Here is an 11,354-nt window from a genome sequence, read left to right on the forward strand (position 1 = left end):
CACCCCCTTTCCTGGAGAAGGCTTGATAAATATCCTCACCACTTTGCACAGGTGAACACAAACCCAAACCCTTTGATTTTAAGAACAATGAAAAAGCAATCAGGTTCTTAAAAGAAGAATTTTAATAGAAGAAAAAGTAAAAGAATCACCTTTGTAAAATAAGGATGGTAAATACCTTACAGGGTAATCAGATTTAAAACATAGAAAATCCCTTTAGGCTAAACCTTAAATTACAAAAAGACACAAAAACAGGAATATCTATTCCATTCAGCACAACTTATTTTATCAGCCATTTAAACAAAACAGAATCTAACACATATCTGACTAGATTGCTTACTAACTCTTTACAGGAGTTCTGACCTGCATTCCTGCTCTGGTCCTGGCAAAAGCAACACATAGACAGAGAGAACCCTTTGTTTCTTCCACCTCCCTCCAGCTTTGAAAGCATCTTGTCTCCTCATTGGTTATTTTGGTCAGGTGCCAGCGACGTTGTCTTAGCTTCTTAACCCTTTACAGGTGAAAGGGTTTTTCTTCTGACCAGGAGGGATTTAAAGGTGTTTACCCTTCCCTTTATATTTATGACACGCCCCCCAAATCACAGATAGGGTGAAACGCTGGCTGTGATTTCTTTCTGGAGCTCTAGGAGAAAACAGAGTGAATAAGACACATGCACCTTTAAATATACTACCAAGTATATAAAGACTAACAATATTTTTCACATCTCAAGGACAATTTTAACCAGTTGATTCTGGGAAATTTTCACGGGAGAGTGCATCAGCCACTTCGTTAGAAGCTCCTGAGATGTGTTGGATGTCGAAATTAAAATCTTGGAGAGCTGAACTCCACCGAATATGTTTTTTGTTATTTCCCATGGCGGTATGAAGCCACTGTAGCGTAGCATGGTCGGTTTGTAGGTGGAAACGCTGTCCCCAAACGTATGGGCGTAGCTTTTCCAGAACATAGACAATGGCATAACATTCTTTTTCACTGACTGACCAGTTGCTTTCCCTTTCAGACAGCTTCTTGCTGAGAAACACTACAGGGTGGAATTCTTGATCTGGTCCTTTCTGCATTAAAACTGCTCCCACACCGTGCTCTGACGCATCTGTAGTTACTAGGAACGGTTTGTCAAAGTCTGGGGCCCTTAGCACAGGGTCAGACATGAGTTTCGCCTTAAGCTGGTTAAAGGCCTTCTGGTACTCTTCGGTCCACTGAACGGCATTTAGCTGTTTCTTTTTGGTTAGGTCTGTCAGTGAGGCGGCGATTTGGCTGTATTGCGGTACAAATCACCTGTAATATCTGACCAAGCCTAAGAAGGATTGCACCTGTATTTTTGACTTTGAGACAGACCACTTTTGGATAGCATCCACTTTGGCCTGTAGGGGGTTGATAGTTCTTTGACCCGCCTGGTGTCCAAGGTAAGTCACTCTGTTTAGGTCTGTTTGACACTTCTTAGCCTTAAGAGTTAGTCCTGCCTCCCTTATGCGCTCAAAGACTTTTTGTGGATGTTCCAGGTGTTCTGCCCAGGAATCTGAAAATATGGCCACATCGTCAAGGTAGGTGACTGTATAGTCTCCTAATTCCTCTAGGAGACCATCTATAAGTCTTTGGAAGGTGGCGGGTGCATTCCACAGCCCGAAAGGGAGTACATTTAAATTCATACAGTCCGACATATGTGGTGAAGGCTGACTTTTCCTTGGCGGATTCATCTAGCGGTACCTGCCAGTACCCTTTAGTTAAGTCCAAGGTAGAGATGAACTAGGCCTGTCCCTGTTTCTCTAATAGTTCATCTGTGCGTGGCATTGGATAGTTGTCTGGGCGAGTTACAGCATTTAGCTTACAGTAGTCCACGCAAAAATGTATCTCCCCATCTGGTTTGGGAACTAGAACCACTGGAGATGGCCACGCACTGCCAGAGGGGCGGATTACACCCATCTGTAACATATCCTGGATCTCCCGTTCTATAGCAGTTTTAGCTTGAGGAGACACCTGGTAAGGTTGGACTTTAATTGGGTGAGCATTACCTGTGTCAGTGGAGTGGTATACCCGTTCAGTCAGTCCAGGGGTGGCTGGGAACGTCGGCACGTAGCTAGTGCACAACTCCTTGATCTGTTGTCGCTGCATACGCCTAAGGGTCATGGAGAGGTTTACCTCTTCCACGCCACCAGCACTTTTCCCTTCGTAGTAGACACCTTTAGGCCACTCAGCGTCATCTCCTCCCTGGGCTGTAAACTGACAAATCTAATCGATCCAAAAAATTAAAGAAGAGCAGAGAGGCAGTGGGTTGCTCCGTGTCACTGTCCAAGCTCTCTGGAGGCGTTCATCTGCTTCCTGTTCAGTCTGGAACTGTTTCCTTGATGCTGGAGACATCAGTTCCTCATTGGATTGTGGACCTAGGCTTGGTCCCTCTGGGAGCGATGTAGGGGATGGGGCTGTTTCCATTGACTGTGAACCGCTCTTCGCTGGTGCACTATGTTGGGGTTCGGGCTCCGGCTGAGCCTCTTGTGCAGGATTATCGGCTGCTGCCGGTTCAGGTTCGGTGGGGCCCTCTGGTGTTGGGGTTGCAAGTACTGGATTCAGTGCTGGCAGTGGGTCTGGTGCTGGTTGTTCCGCTGGTTCCGGTTCTGGGGCTGGCTCTGTCTGGGTCTCTGGGACTGGATCCACTACTGCTGTTGCAGACGTTGGCATGGGGTCTGGGTCCATCACCTCTGACCAGGTCCTGGTAGAAGTTTTCCAGAACAGAGCTAGGCGTGACGGCTTGCTTAGCCTGGCTGCGGGTGACCATTCCCACCCCTTTGGCTAGCTTCACATGATTGGCCAAGTCTTCCCCCAACAGTATGGGGATGGGATAATCATCATATACTGTAAAAGTCCATGTTCCTGACCAGGCCTTATACTGGACAGGCAACTTGTCTGCAGGCAAATTGAAAGAGTTGGACTTGAAGAGTTGAAGTGTCACTTGGATCTCTGGGTCAATTAAATTGGGGTCCACTAAGAAAGCATGGATAGCCGACACTTGTGCTCCCGTGACCCTCCAAGCGGTGACCTTCTTCCCACCCACACTCACAGTTTCCCTCCACTTCGAGGGTATCTGGGAGGTATCTGGGCCTGAGGACCTCTGGAGAGATTCCAGTGCAATGAACTGTACTCGGTTGGGGTTCTTGGGGCAGTTGGCCTTTACATGCCCCAGCTTGTTACATTTAAAACATCGTCCAGCTGAAGGGTCACTGGGGCGAGGTGGGTTGCTGGAGAAAGGTGTGGCAGGACGATAAAGTCTCTGGAGTATTGTTGGGGTCTTGGGCTGCCCCTGGTAGTAAGGTGTGGTCTGAGGGTGTTCCTTCTGGTATCCACTCCAACTGCGACCAGGGTTGTTCCTCTCTCCTCCCTTCACCTGTTTTGTTCCAGCTTGCCCCACCTCTCTGGCAGTCTGGGACTGCTCGTATCGATCAGCATAAGAAGCAAGACTTTCTGCTGAGTCCACTTCCTTATCGCATAAACACTGTTTATTTCTTCCTTGGACATATTCAGGAATTGCTCCTGAGCTATCAAATCACACATTCTGTCAAAGCTAGTGACACCCCTTGGACCCATTTATCTAACAGACCCTTCATCTGGTTTAGATAAGCCACATTACTTAGTCCAGGCTCTCTCTTAAGGGTTCGAAATTTTACTCTGTACGTTTTAGATGTAATTTGAAAATTTCTTTAAAACCAAATCCTTGAACTTATTATAGTCAGAAGCCTCATCAATAGGCATCTTATTGAATATGTCCAGAGCTCTTCCAGTTAATTTTGTGACCAATATGGTCATCTTGTGAGCTTCAGGAATTTTATGGAGAGTGCACAGTCTCTCAAAGGTGAGAAAATATTCAGCAATATCTCTGGATTCATCATTGTGGACCTAGTCGCTTCCATTTGTGGATTGTTGGGGAAGGATCGTTAGGGTTATCCAGTAGATTCCGCTCAGCCTTTGCCTTCTCCATCTCATGCTTCCTCTCTTTTTCCTTTGCCTCCATAGCTCTCCTGTGGGCAGCCTCTTGGGCTTTTTCCTTGGTTTCTGTCATGTTTGCCTCTCTGTTTTTAACTCATTTTACACCCGAGAGTTAGAAATAAAACACACAAACAAAAAACTTGGCTTGTCAAAAAAAACAGGTTGTGTTGTAACCGGATACCTATGTTCTCTGATAGTGATTGTCAGCCTACAGAAAAATCCTTAATTTTTTTTTTTTTTAACACCTTTGTCTCCAGGCAAATAGACAGAAAAAGCCTCCAGTTGCTCTTAGCTAAAAAAAAAAACAAAACAAACAAACAAAAAAAACCCCCACCTTTTCAGGTCTGTGAAGACTTGTGAATTTCCCTGCAGGAGGCTAACTACCCTGCCTTTAAGTAGAGAAAACTCCAGCTCACAAAAGACAATTCCCTTTTGTCTCTGCTCTGGCCCCCAAGGAGAGACAAAAAACTCTTAATTGCTTTCAGCTTAACCTGCTTTCCAGCAGCCCAAAGGAAAAAAAAAATTCCTTTTAAAATCTGTGCTTCTGGTTCAAAAAATCTCAAAATGATTTCAAATTAATCCCACCGCTCTGCCACCATGTCAACGTTCCTCGGGTTAAGAAGCTAAGACAGCGTCGCTGGCACCTGACCAAAATGACCAATGAGGAGACAAGATGCTTTCAAAGCTAGAGTTGGGGGGGAGAAACAAAGGGTTCTCTCTGTCTGTGTCTTGCTTTTGCCGGGACCAGAGCAGGAATGCAGGTAAGAACTCCTGTAAAAAGTCAGTAAGCAATCTAGTTAGATATGCATTAGATTCTGTTTTGTTTAAATGGCTGATAAAATAAGTTGTGCTGAATGGAATGGATATTCCTGTTTTTGTGTCTTTTTGTAATTTAAGGTTTAGCCTAGAGGGATTTAAAGGTGTTTACCCTTCACTTTATATTTATGACAGGGTGCGATGGGCTCAGGCTGGGGCCCTGAAGGCAGTTTCTGATGCCTGCCCCCTGGCTGTGGGGCCCTGGCTACAGGGCTGTTCTCCCTAGTGCAAGGCTCTGTACTGAGGCCGGAATAGATGCCTATGCTCACAGTGAGTCTTCACTCAGGTTCACCGTGTCCGGGCAGGTGTATTTGTCCTCTGCCGCCACCCCTCCCCCACCACGGGGAGATTACAACTCTGCCCTCGGTGCAATAGGTACACTGCTCTGCTGCTGTCTCTTTTAATGGAAAGAGAAGTGACTAGACCTGATTAGTTTCAGAGTAGCAGCAGTGTTAGTCTGTATCCTCAAAAAGAACAGGAGTACTTGTGGCACCTTAGAGACTAACAGATTTATTTGAGCAGACGCTTTTGTGGGCTACAGCCACTTCATCAGATGCATGCACTGGAAAATACAGTAGGCTGACTTTATATACACAGAGAACATGAAACAATGGGTGTTACCATACACACTATAAGGAGAGTGATCAGTTAAGGTGAGCTATTACCAGGAGGAGAGAGAAACCTTTCATAGTGATAATCAAGATGGGCCATTTCCAGCAGTTGACAAGAATATGTGAGGAACAGTAGCGGGGGGAAAAATAAACATGGGGAAATAGTTTTACTTTGTGTAATGACACATCCACTCCCAGTCTTTATTCAAGCCTAACTTAATGGTGTCCAGTTTGCAAATTAATTCCAATTCAGCAGTCTCTCGTTGGAGTCTCGTTTGAAGTTTTTTGTTGTTGTAATATTGCGACTTTTAGGTCTCTAATCAAGTGACCAGAGAGATTGAAGTGTTCTCTGACTGGTTTTTGAATGTTATAATTCTTGACATCTGATTTGTGTCCATGCTTATCAGAACATGCCCTGTGAGAACTAGCACATCATTGGGACTGATTAGTGTATTTCAGGGTAGGGATCTCCCTGTGTGTGTAGCTAAACATATTGATAGCACAAGTTCCCTGTCCCCTCTCTCCTCCCCCCAACATTTAAAACAGTATTTGGGAGCAAAACTTCCTTCAGATGTGGCACAGCCATTAGTTTTCATTGCAGACTGAATCCACAGCAAGTTTTGAAATTTGTAAAACATGTGATATAAATATACCCTCCCTCCCCCCCCCCCCCCCACCACACACACGCAACCTGTAATTGTAGCGTTTGTTCTTCCTAAAGGATACTGCTTTGAAAGTAATGTGGTAAATACTTCTGTTACAAAAGTATAGATTATGTAACCATTCTCTTAAAAACTGAATCACTTTAAATGGGGAATTCTTGTTTGTTTTATAAACTATAGTGTTACCTGGAAAGCATAGGTTAAATAAATAAAATGTAGTTAAATTTCTTAAACAGAATGTTTCTTATATTTCTAGGGAGAACTCTTTGGTTTTGGAGAGACGTTTAAATGATGAAAAGGAAACTCCCTGCTTACTGTACCTGCAGTGTGATCCTCATGGATCTGAGCAAATAGTCTGTGTTGGAATTGTAAGTGAGGCAAGAAACATGGAAGTATATGTAGGAGAAGAGTATTGTGGAACTGGTAGGGGACAGAATGTCTGCACCATCCAGAATGATAGGTAAGTGTCTTCATTATGTAGGCTTTGTTTAATATTTGCTTATTAAATCCATTTGAAAAGGAAACTGGCTGTTTTGGGGGAGCTGGGGATGGATTATATTGCTTTTAGACTGTTGGCTTAAATGTAGCCCAGCTGTCTTAGTGAACAAAATGTGTTGCTATCCATTGGGTGTTTCGTCTCAATTGAGGTTTTTAGTGGTAAGATATCCACATCACAAAAACCACCAACGCAATTTGTGCAGCCTTGACAGTCTCAGCAGAGACCAAGGAATGAATGGGCATAGAAACTGCACTTCTCACCCTTCAAGGTGGGCCCTCCATGTCATTGTTGAGGCACATTAGTGGTTTACATTGCCATTGTGTTGTCTGTGCCAAACAGATGGTTAAGGCTGTCAGCTACTGTTTTCGGTGACATAAAGTATTTAACTCAGTAGTAATCCCTAAAAGCCATTTAGGATCACTTTATTCTCTTTGGAGCCATATATAAAGAGAATTTAATGAAAATAAATAAGTCAGTATTGATTCTTCTTGTATACTTGGCAAGATTTTTGCCTGTGGAGTGGGCGGGGGGGAATTAAAAGGAGGTAGATTTTAATTACAGTACATCAACGTTTGGCCAGATATGTTGTTTGACTGGCTGGTTCTTAAATTAGCAAATCAGTCAAGCCAAAACTAGGAAAAAAAATCGTATGGATACCATGCATGAAAAAACTAGGAACGTGTGTGTGTGTGTGTGTGTGTGTGCGCGCCAGCCATATGATTAAATCCAGACTGAATTTCAGTGTTCAAACCAAAATATTCTGTTAATGAGAAAAGAGCCGAGTGGGTCATCTTTTATCTGAATATAATAGCTGATATTTTTGTGCTCCTGTAGAATGCATTTATGTAGCATTTACCATATAGAGATTTCTCAGTTCTCATTTATTTTTTTTCTAACAGAAATGACAAGGTTACCTTATACAAAAAGTATCTTAAATTGGAGTATTCCACAACCTCTTGTAGAATTAAGGTAGGAAGTTCCACAAAATGTTTTTAAATTCTTTTTTTATTACTTATGTGATTTTTTTTTTTTTTTTTGCATTATCTGATACTCAGATGATAATAGTTAGGTTTACATCAACCTAAGATGTGGTTTGAGTATTCTCTTTAAAAATGTAGGTGGATTTTTATACCAGGGTTCTCATGTCAAATCCACGTAAAAAATGTCATTATTAAAGTGTGTGCATGAGTGTGTGTGTGTGGGGGGGGGGGGGGGATGCTCTTAAAGAAACACCTAATTTTGTAAAATAGACATATTCTAGATGTTTGTGGGATCAATGCCTAAAATTCTCATTGTACACAAACATGCACATTTGTAACTTTACATATGTGATTAGTCTCATTGTACTGAATGGGACTATTCACATGCATGAAGTTTAAACGTGCTTAAGTGTTGGCAAGATAAGAGCCTAACAGATCTGCACTCATATTCTATTTCAATGTGAGTACTACTCAGAATAATAGCAGTCTGAAGTCTATTAAACAGGTCTCACTTTTCCATTAAATGACCTTTTAATTTCCAAAGTAGTACTTTGTTCTAAAATCTTATTTATTTTTCTTTGTTTTTCAATAGCTGCTTTCCATTGGTGAAAGACAAAGAGTACTCCTAACTAAAATTGTAGTACAAGTAAGATCAGTTTCTGCAAAATCTGCCTCAGATCTTTCTTCATTAGGATCAAACGTAGATCTAGACAGAGTTCAAACTATGGTGGAATCCATTGGGTCAAAGTTATCTCCAGGTGCTCAGCAGCTCATGAATATGGTTCGACTTCAGCAGAAGGCAAGTTACCACACTTTTTTTTTTCATTTATTTAAATTTATAAAAACGCAGAATCTAGAACTTTGCGTTTTGTGTCCGTATTACACGCATATTCCAAACTCATTCAATCAAAAAGACCTCTCCAAACAAACTTCTTATTATTTCAAACCTCATTCAGCCACCACCACTGTAACAAGACTGGGAACGTAGATGAGCCTTGCAACATGCTCTGAAGGCCACTCAAGCCAAGCTGACTGACTGAATTCTAGAGTTGAAGACTCCCCACTAAAAACGTTATGCCACCAAACCTTCCTCCCCTCTCCATTTAAAACAGGGGGGCTGTTAGGTTGAGATCTGCAGCTATGGGCAGTTCCTTTTAAAACTGTAGTATTATAGTAACAGTCTGCCCATTTCAGGTTTTTTAGGACAAAACTTACACCATTCAACTAAAAATTAGGTACTAGTCAATGCAGATCACTGAGTATGTGAGGTGTTAATGTGTTTCCTGCAGGAAATAACATTTAGTATCTGTGCAGCCCCATTCTGTGCCAACTGAAATGTCAAGGATTTTTAAGGATCAGCCACTTGTAGCAGAAATCCAGCCTTAAACTAACCAAACATTGATAACTCCTGAGATTTGCATCCAAACGGAAAACGTCACAACTTTCTTGCTAAAATAAAATGATAAAAAGTGATCTTGGAACTTGAGATGGCAGACTATTATAATAAGTTTAATAGTTTGTTACAACTGAGCTGTCACTACTTTGTATTGAGAATTGTGTGGTGTGTGTATAGTGGGTTTTTTTTGTTTTTAAAAAACCCTTGTATCTTCATTACAAGAAAATGTTTCCTCCAAATAAAAGTGGAAGTACTTATAGTAATAACTATTGGATATAGGCCTCAATCCTGCGAAGAGAAGCATATGTACGGACCCCTGCACTCACCCACATGGAGTAACCTTTGGTATTGGAGCCCTAATTTAGTCAACTCCTGCTTCAATAATTGAAGTTCAATCTAACGAAATTTGTAGCTACTCTAAACCTTCATCTTGCAAATGTTAGTCACGTTCACATGATTTCTTTATTCTGTAGAATTATCAGTACATAACTTGCATTCTAATAAAGCTTTCATATCACATTCATTCTGAGTAAACTTTACACTGGTGAGAATGGAATGCAATTCTATCGTTATCTAAAATGCTACAGAATGCTTACACATTTTGGGGGGAGGGGAAGAGGCACAGCTATTATTTCCGTAGATTTATATTAAAAAATAACACATTAAATATGTACACTTTCTTATTTCCATTAGAACAGTTTTCCTCTTGGAGACAAACTTCAATGTATCTTTGGAAAAAGAGAATCTGTCTTTGGAGACAAGCATACAGTTGATGGATTGCACAATGCAGCTGCTTTTAAAGGATTAGACCAATCATCCGATGAACCCTTTCCTTTTAAAAGTTGTTTGACAACTGAAACAGTTTTTGGAGATTTAAAAACATATACTGGCATGAACACATGGATACCTGGTAGAGAGAATATTCCTGATCTTGAAACACTTAAAACTATGCAACAAAGCACTCCTCTTCCTGGAAATGATTTTAAAGTTATGTTGTCATCGTTAATGCAAGAGCAAGCAAGTGCAAACCCAAATATGCCCAGTTCTGGGCTGCTGCTTCCTTTTCTTCAAAACTTATGTGGTCAAGTAAATCATCTTCGGCTAGACGATGGGAATAAGCATTTTGAGAAGAGTACAATGGATGAAGAGGAAGGCATTCAAACTATTGGGTAAGTTAAGTTGGATATGTGTATCAAGTCTGTCCTAGCCTGTGGACCGTGCCTTGTTGGTAATAGTAGTTTTTAAAAAAAAAAAAAAAAAAAAAAAAAAAATCTGCCATGATGACACTCACCACAAAGCCCCACCATTGCAATTTAAAGGAATATAACAGCTATGAATTCCTATTTAACTAACAATGTCAATCAGCATTTTGAAATGTATTGAATAGAATATTTTTCATTATTACCTTCATACTATTCCTGGTTTCTTTCCAGTGGCAGATCATGGTGTACCTTTTTCTGTGGTGTTCTAGGTGTCTTTCTTTTCTTCCCCTTTATCACATTCTTGCTTTACCTACATTATGTACTCTACCTCCTCCCCTATATTTTTCTCTTTCCACTTGTATTGCCAAAGTCTCTATAGTATACTTATCTTTAACTTTTTCTCTCCCATGTTACCAGATGCATAATAGTCTAAAGCTATGAAAGATGGTGGAAAGGAAAAGGAATGCTTTATAGGTGGCAGCACTCTGGTGAGAATTCAGACCTCTCCAGCTGCCAGGAAAGGGGAAAGCGCTGGTATTCCTTACCTGGGCATTCTACTTGAACTGTGTTTGGTGGCTCCATTTCTGATTTATGAGCCTCTGCCTAGTAGATGTGATAAATGTGAAGCCTTTACTCCAAAACCTTCTATGGCTGCTAAGTGGCAAAAGGTGCATTCTCATTCTGTTTCTCCAAGAACTTGTATGAGTGGGGTGTCTCCATTTTTCGGGTACTCCCACCTAGTGAAAAGCTCACGTGTCTGCCTGCGCTAAAGCTCATATCTTTCCCAAGTATCAGCAGACTGAAGATGATCAGTTTATTGAAACTGCTGCCCACTAGGTTCTGAATAGCAGTATTGAAAAATGACAGAACTCTAGCTAACTTTCCCTCTGTTGCAGCTTGACAAACACCACATTGCATTGGTTACATGTGGGAAGTGATTTAACAAGGTAGTGGGGTTTTTTTGTTTGGTCTGGTTTTTTTTCCCCCTCCCTCCAATCCCCTGGTTTGGGTATGGTGAATATCTTGGAAAGTTTTAGTACAAATTTGTTAATTTTTGAGACATTTAAAAGGGGGGGAAGATAGCTCTTGCATTTAAATACGTACAAAAAGATTGTGTTTAAGGCGGGGAAAAAAACCAAAAAACCCACAACCCCTAAATGGCAAAAAGTTGAAACTTGTGACTGGCTGGTCCAAATTG

General features: G+C 41.4%; 2 protein-coding genes across 12 annotated transcripts in view; one reads left to right on the forward strand and one right to left on the reverse strand.

Moving 5' to 3' along the window:
- Positions 1-684, reverse strand: part of LOC140914974 (disintegrin and metalloproteinase domain-containing protein 9) — a 43,748-nt gene extending 43,064 nt beyond the window's left edge. For all 4 annotated transcript variants that reach the window (XM_073354146.1, XM_073354144.1, XM_073354147.1 and 1 more), the window contains exon 1: positions 361-684. In XM_073354146.1, the coding sequence (XP_073210247.1) occupies positions 361-448 (88 nt within the window). In that variant the 5' untranslated portion in view covers positions 449-684. The remainder of the gene's footprint in view (positions 1-360) is intronic.
- Positions 1-11,354, forward strand: part of C7H10orf88 (chromosome 7 C10orf88 homolog) — a 34,709-nt gene that overhangs the window by 707 nt on the left and 22,648 nt on the right. For 6 of the 8 annotated variants that reach the window (XR_012160058.2, XM_073354151.2, XM_073354153.2 and 3 more), the window contains exons 2-5: positions 6,336-6,539; positions 7,478-7,547; positions 8,151-8,357; positions 9,648-10,123. Coding sequence is in view for 6 of the 8 variants with exons in the window: in XM_073354151.2 (XP_073210252.1) it covers positions 6,336-6,539; positions 7,478-7,547; positions 8,151-8,357; positions 9,648-10,123 (957 nt within the window). In the remaining 2 variants the exon portion in view is untranslated. Of the gene's footprint in view, positions 1-60; positions 4,752-6,335; positions 6,540-7,477; positions 7,548-8,150; positions 8,358-9,647; positions 10,124-10,573; positions 10,825-11,354 lie in introns of those variants that run through there. The other 2 variants (XR_012160060.2, XM_073354154.2) reach the window with 2 other exon arrangements.

This window comes from Lepidochelys kempii, chromosome 7 (assembly GCF_965140285.1).
Source record: "Lepidochelys kempii isolate rLepKem1 chromosome 7, rLepKem1.hap1, whole genome shotgun sequence".
NCBI classification, from domain to species: Eukaryota; Metazoa; Chordata; order Testudines; family Cheloniidae; genus Lepidochelys; species Lepidochelys kempii.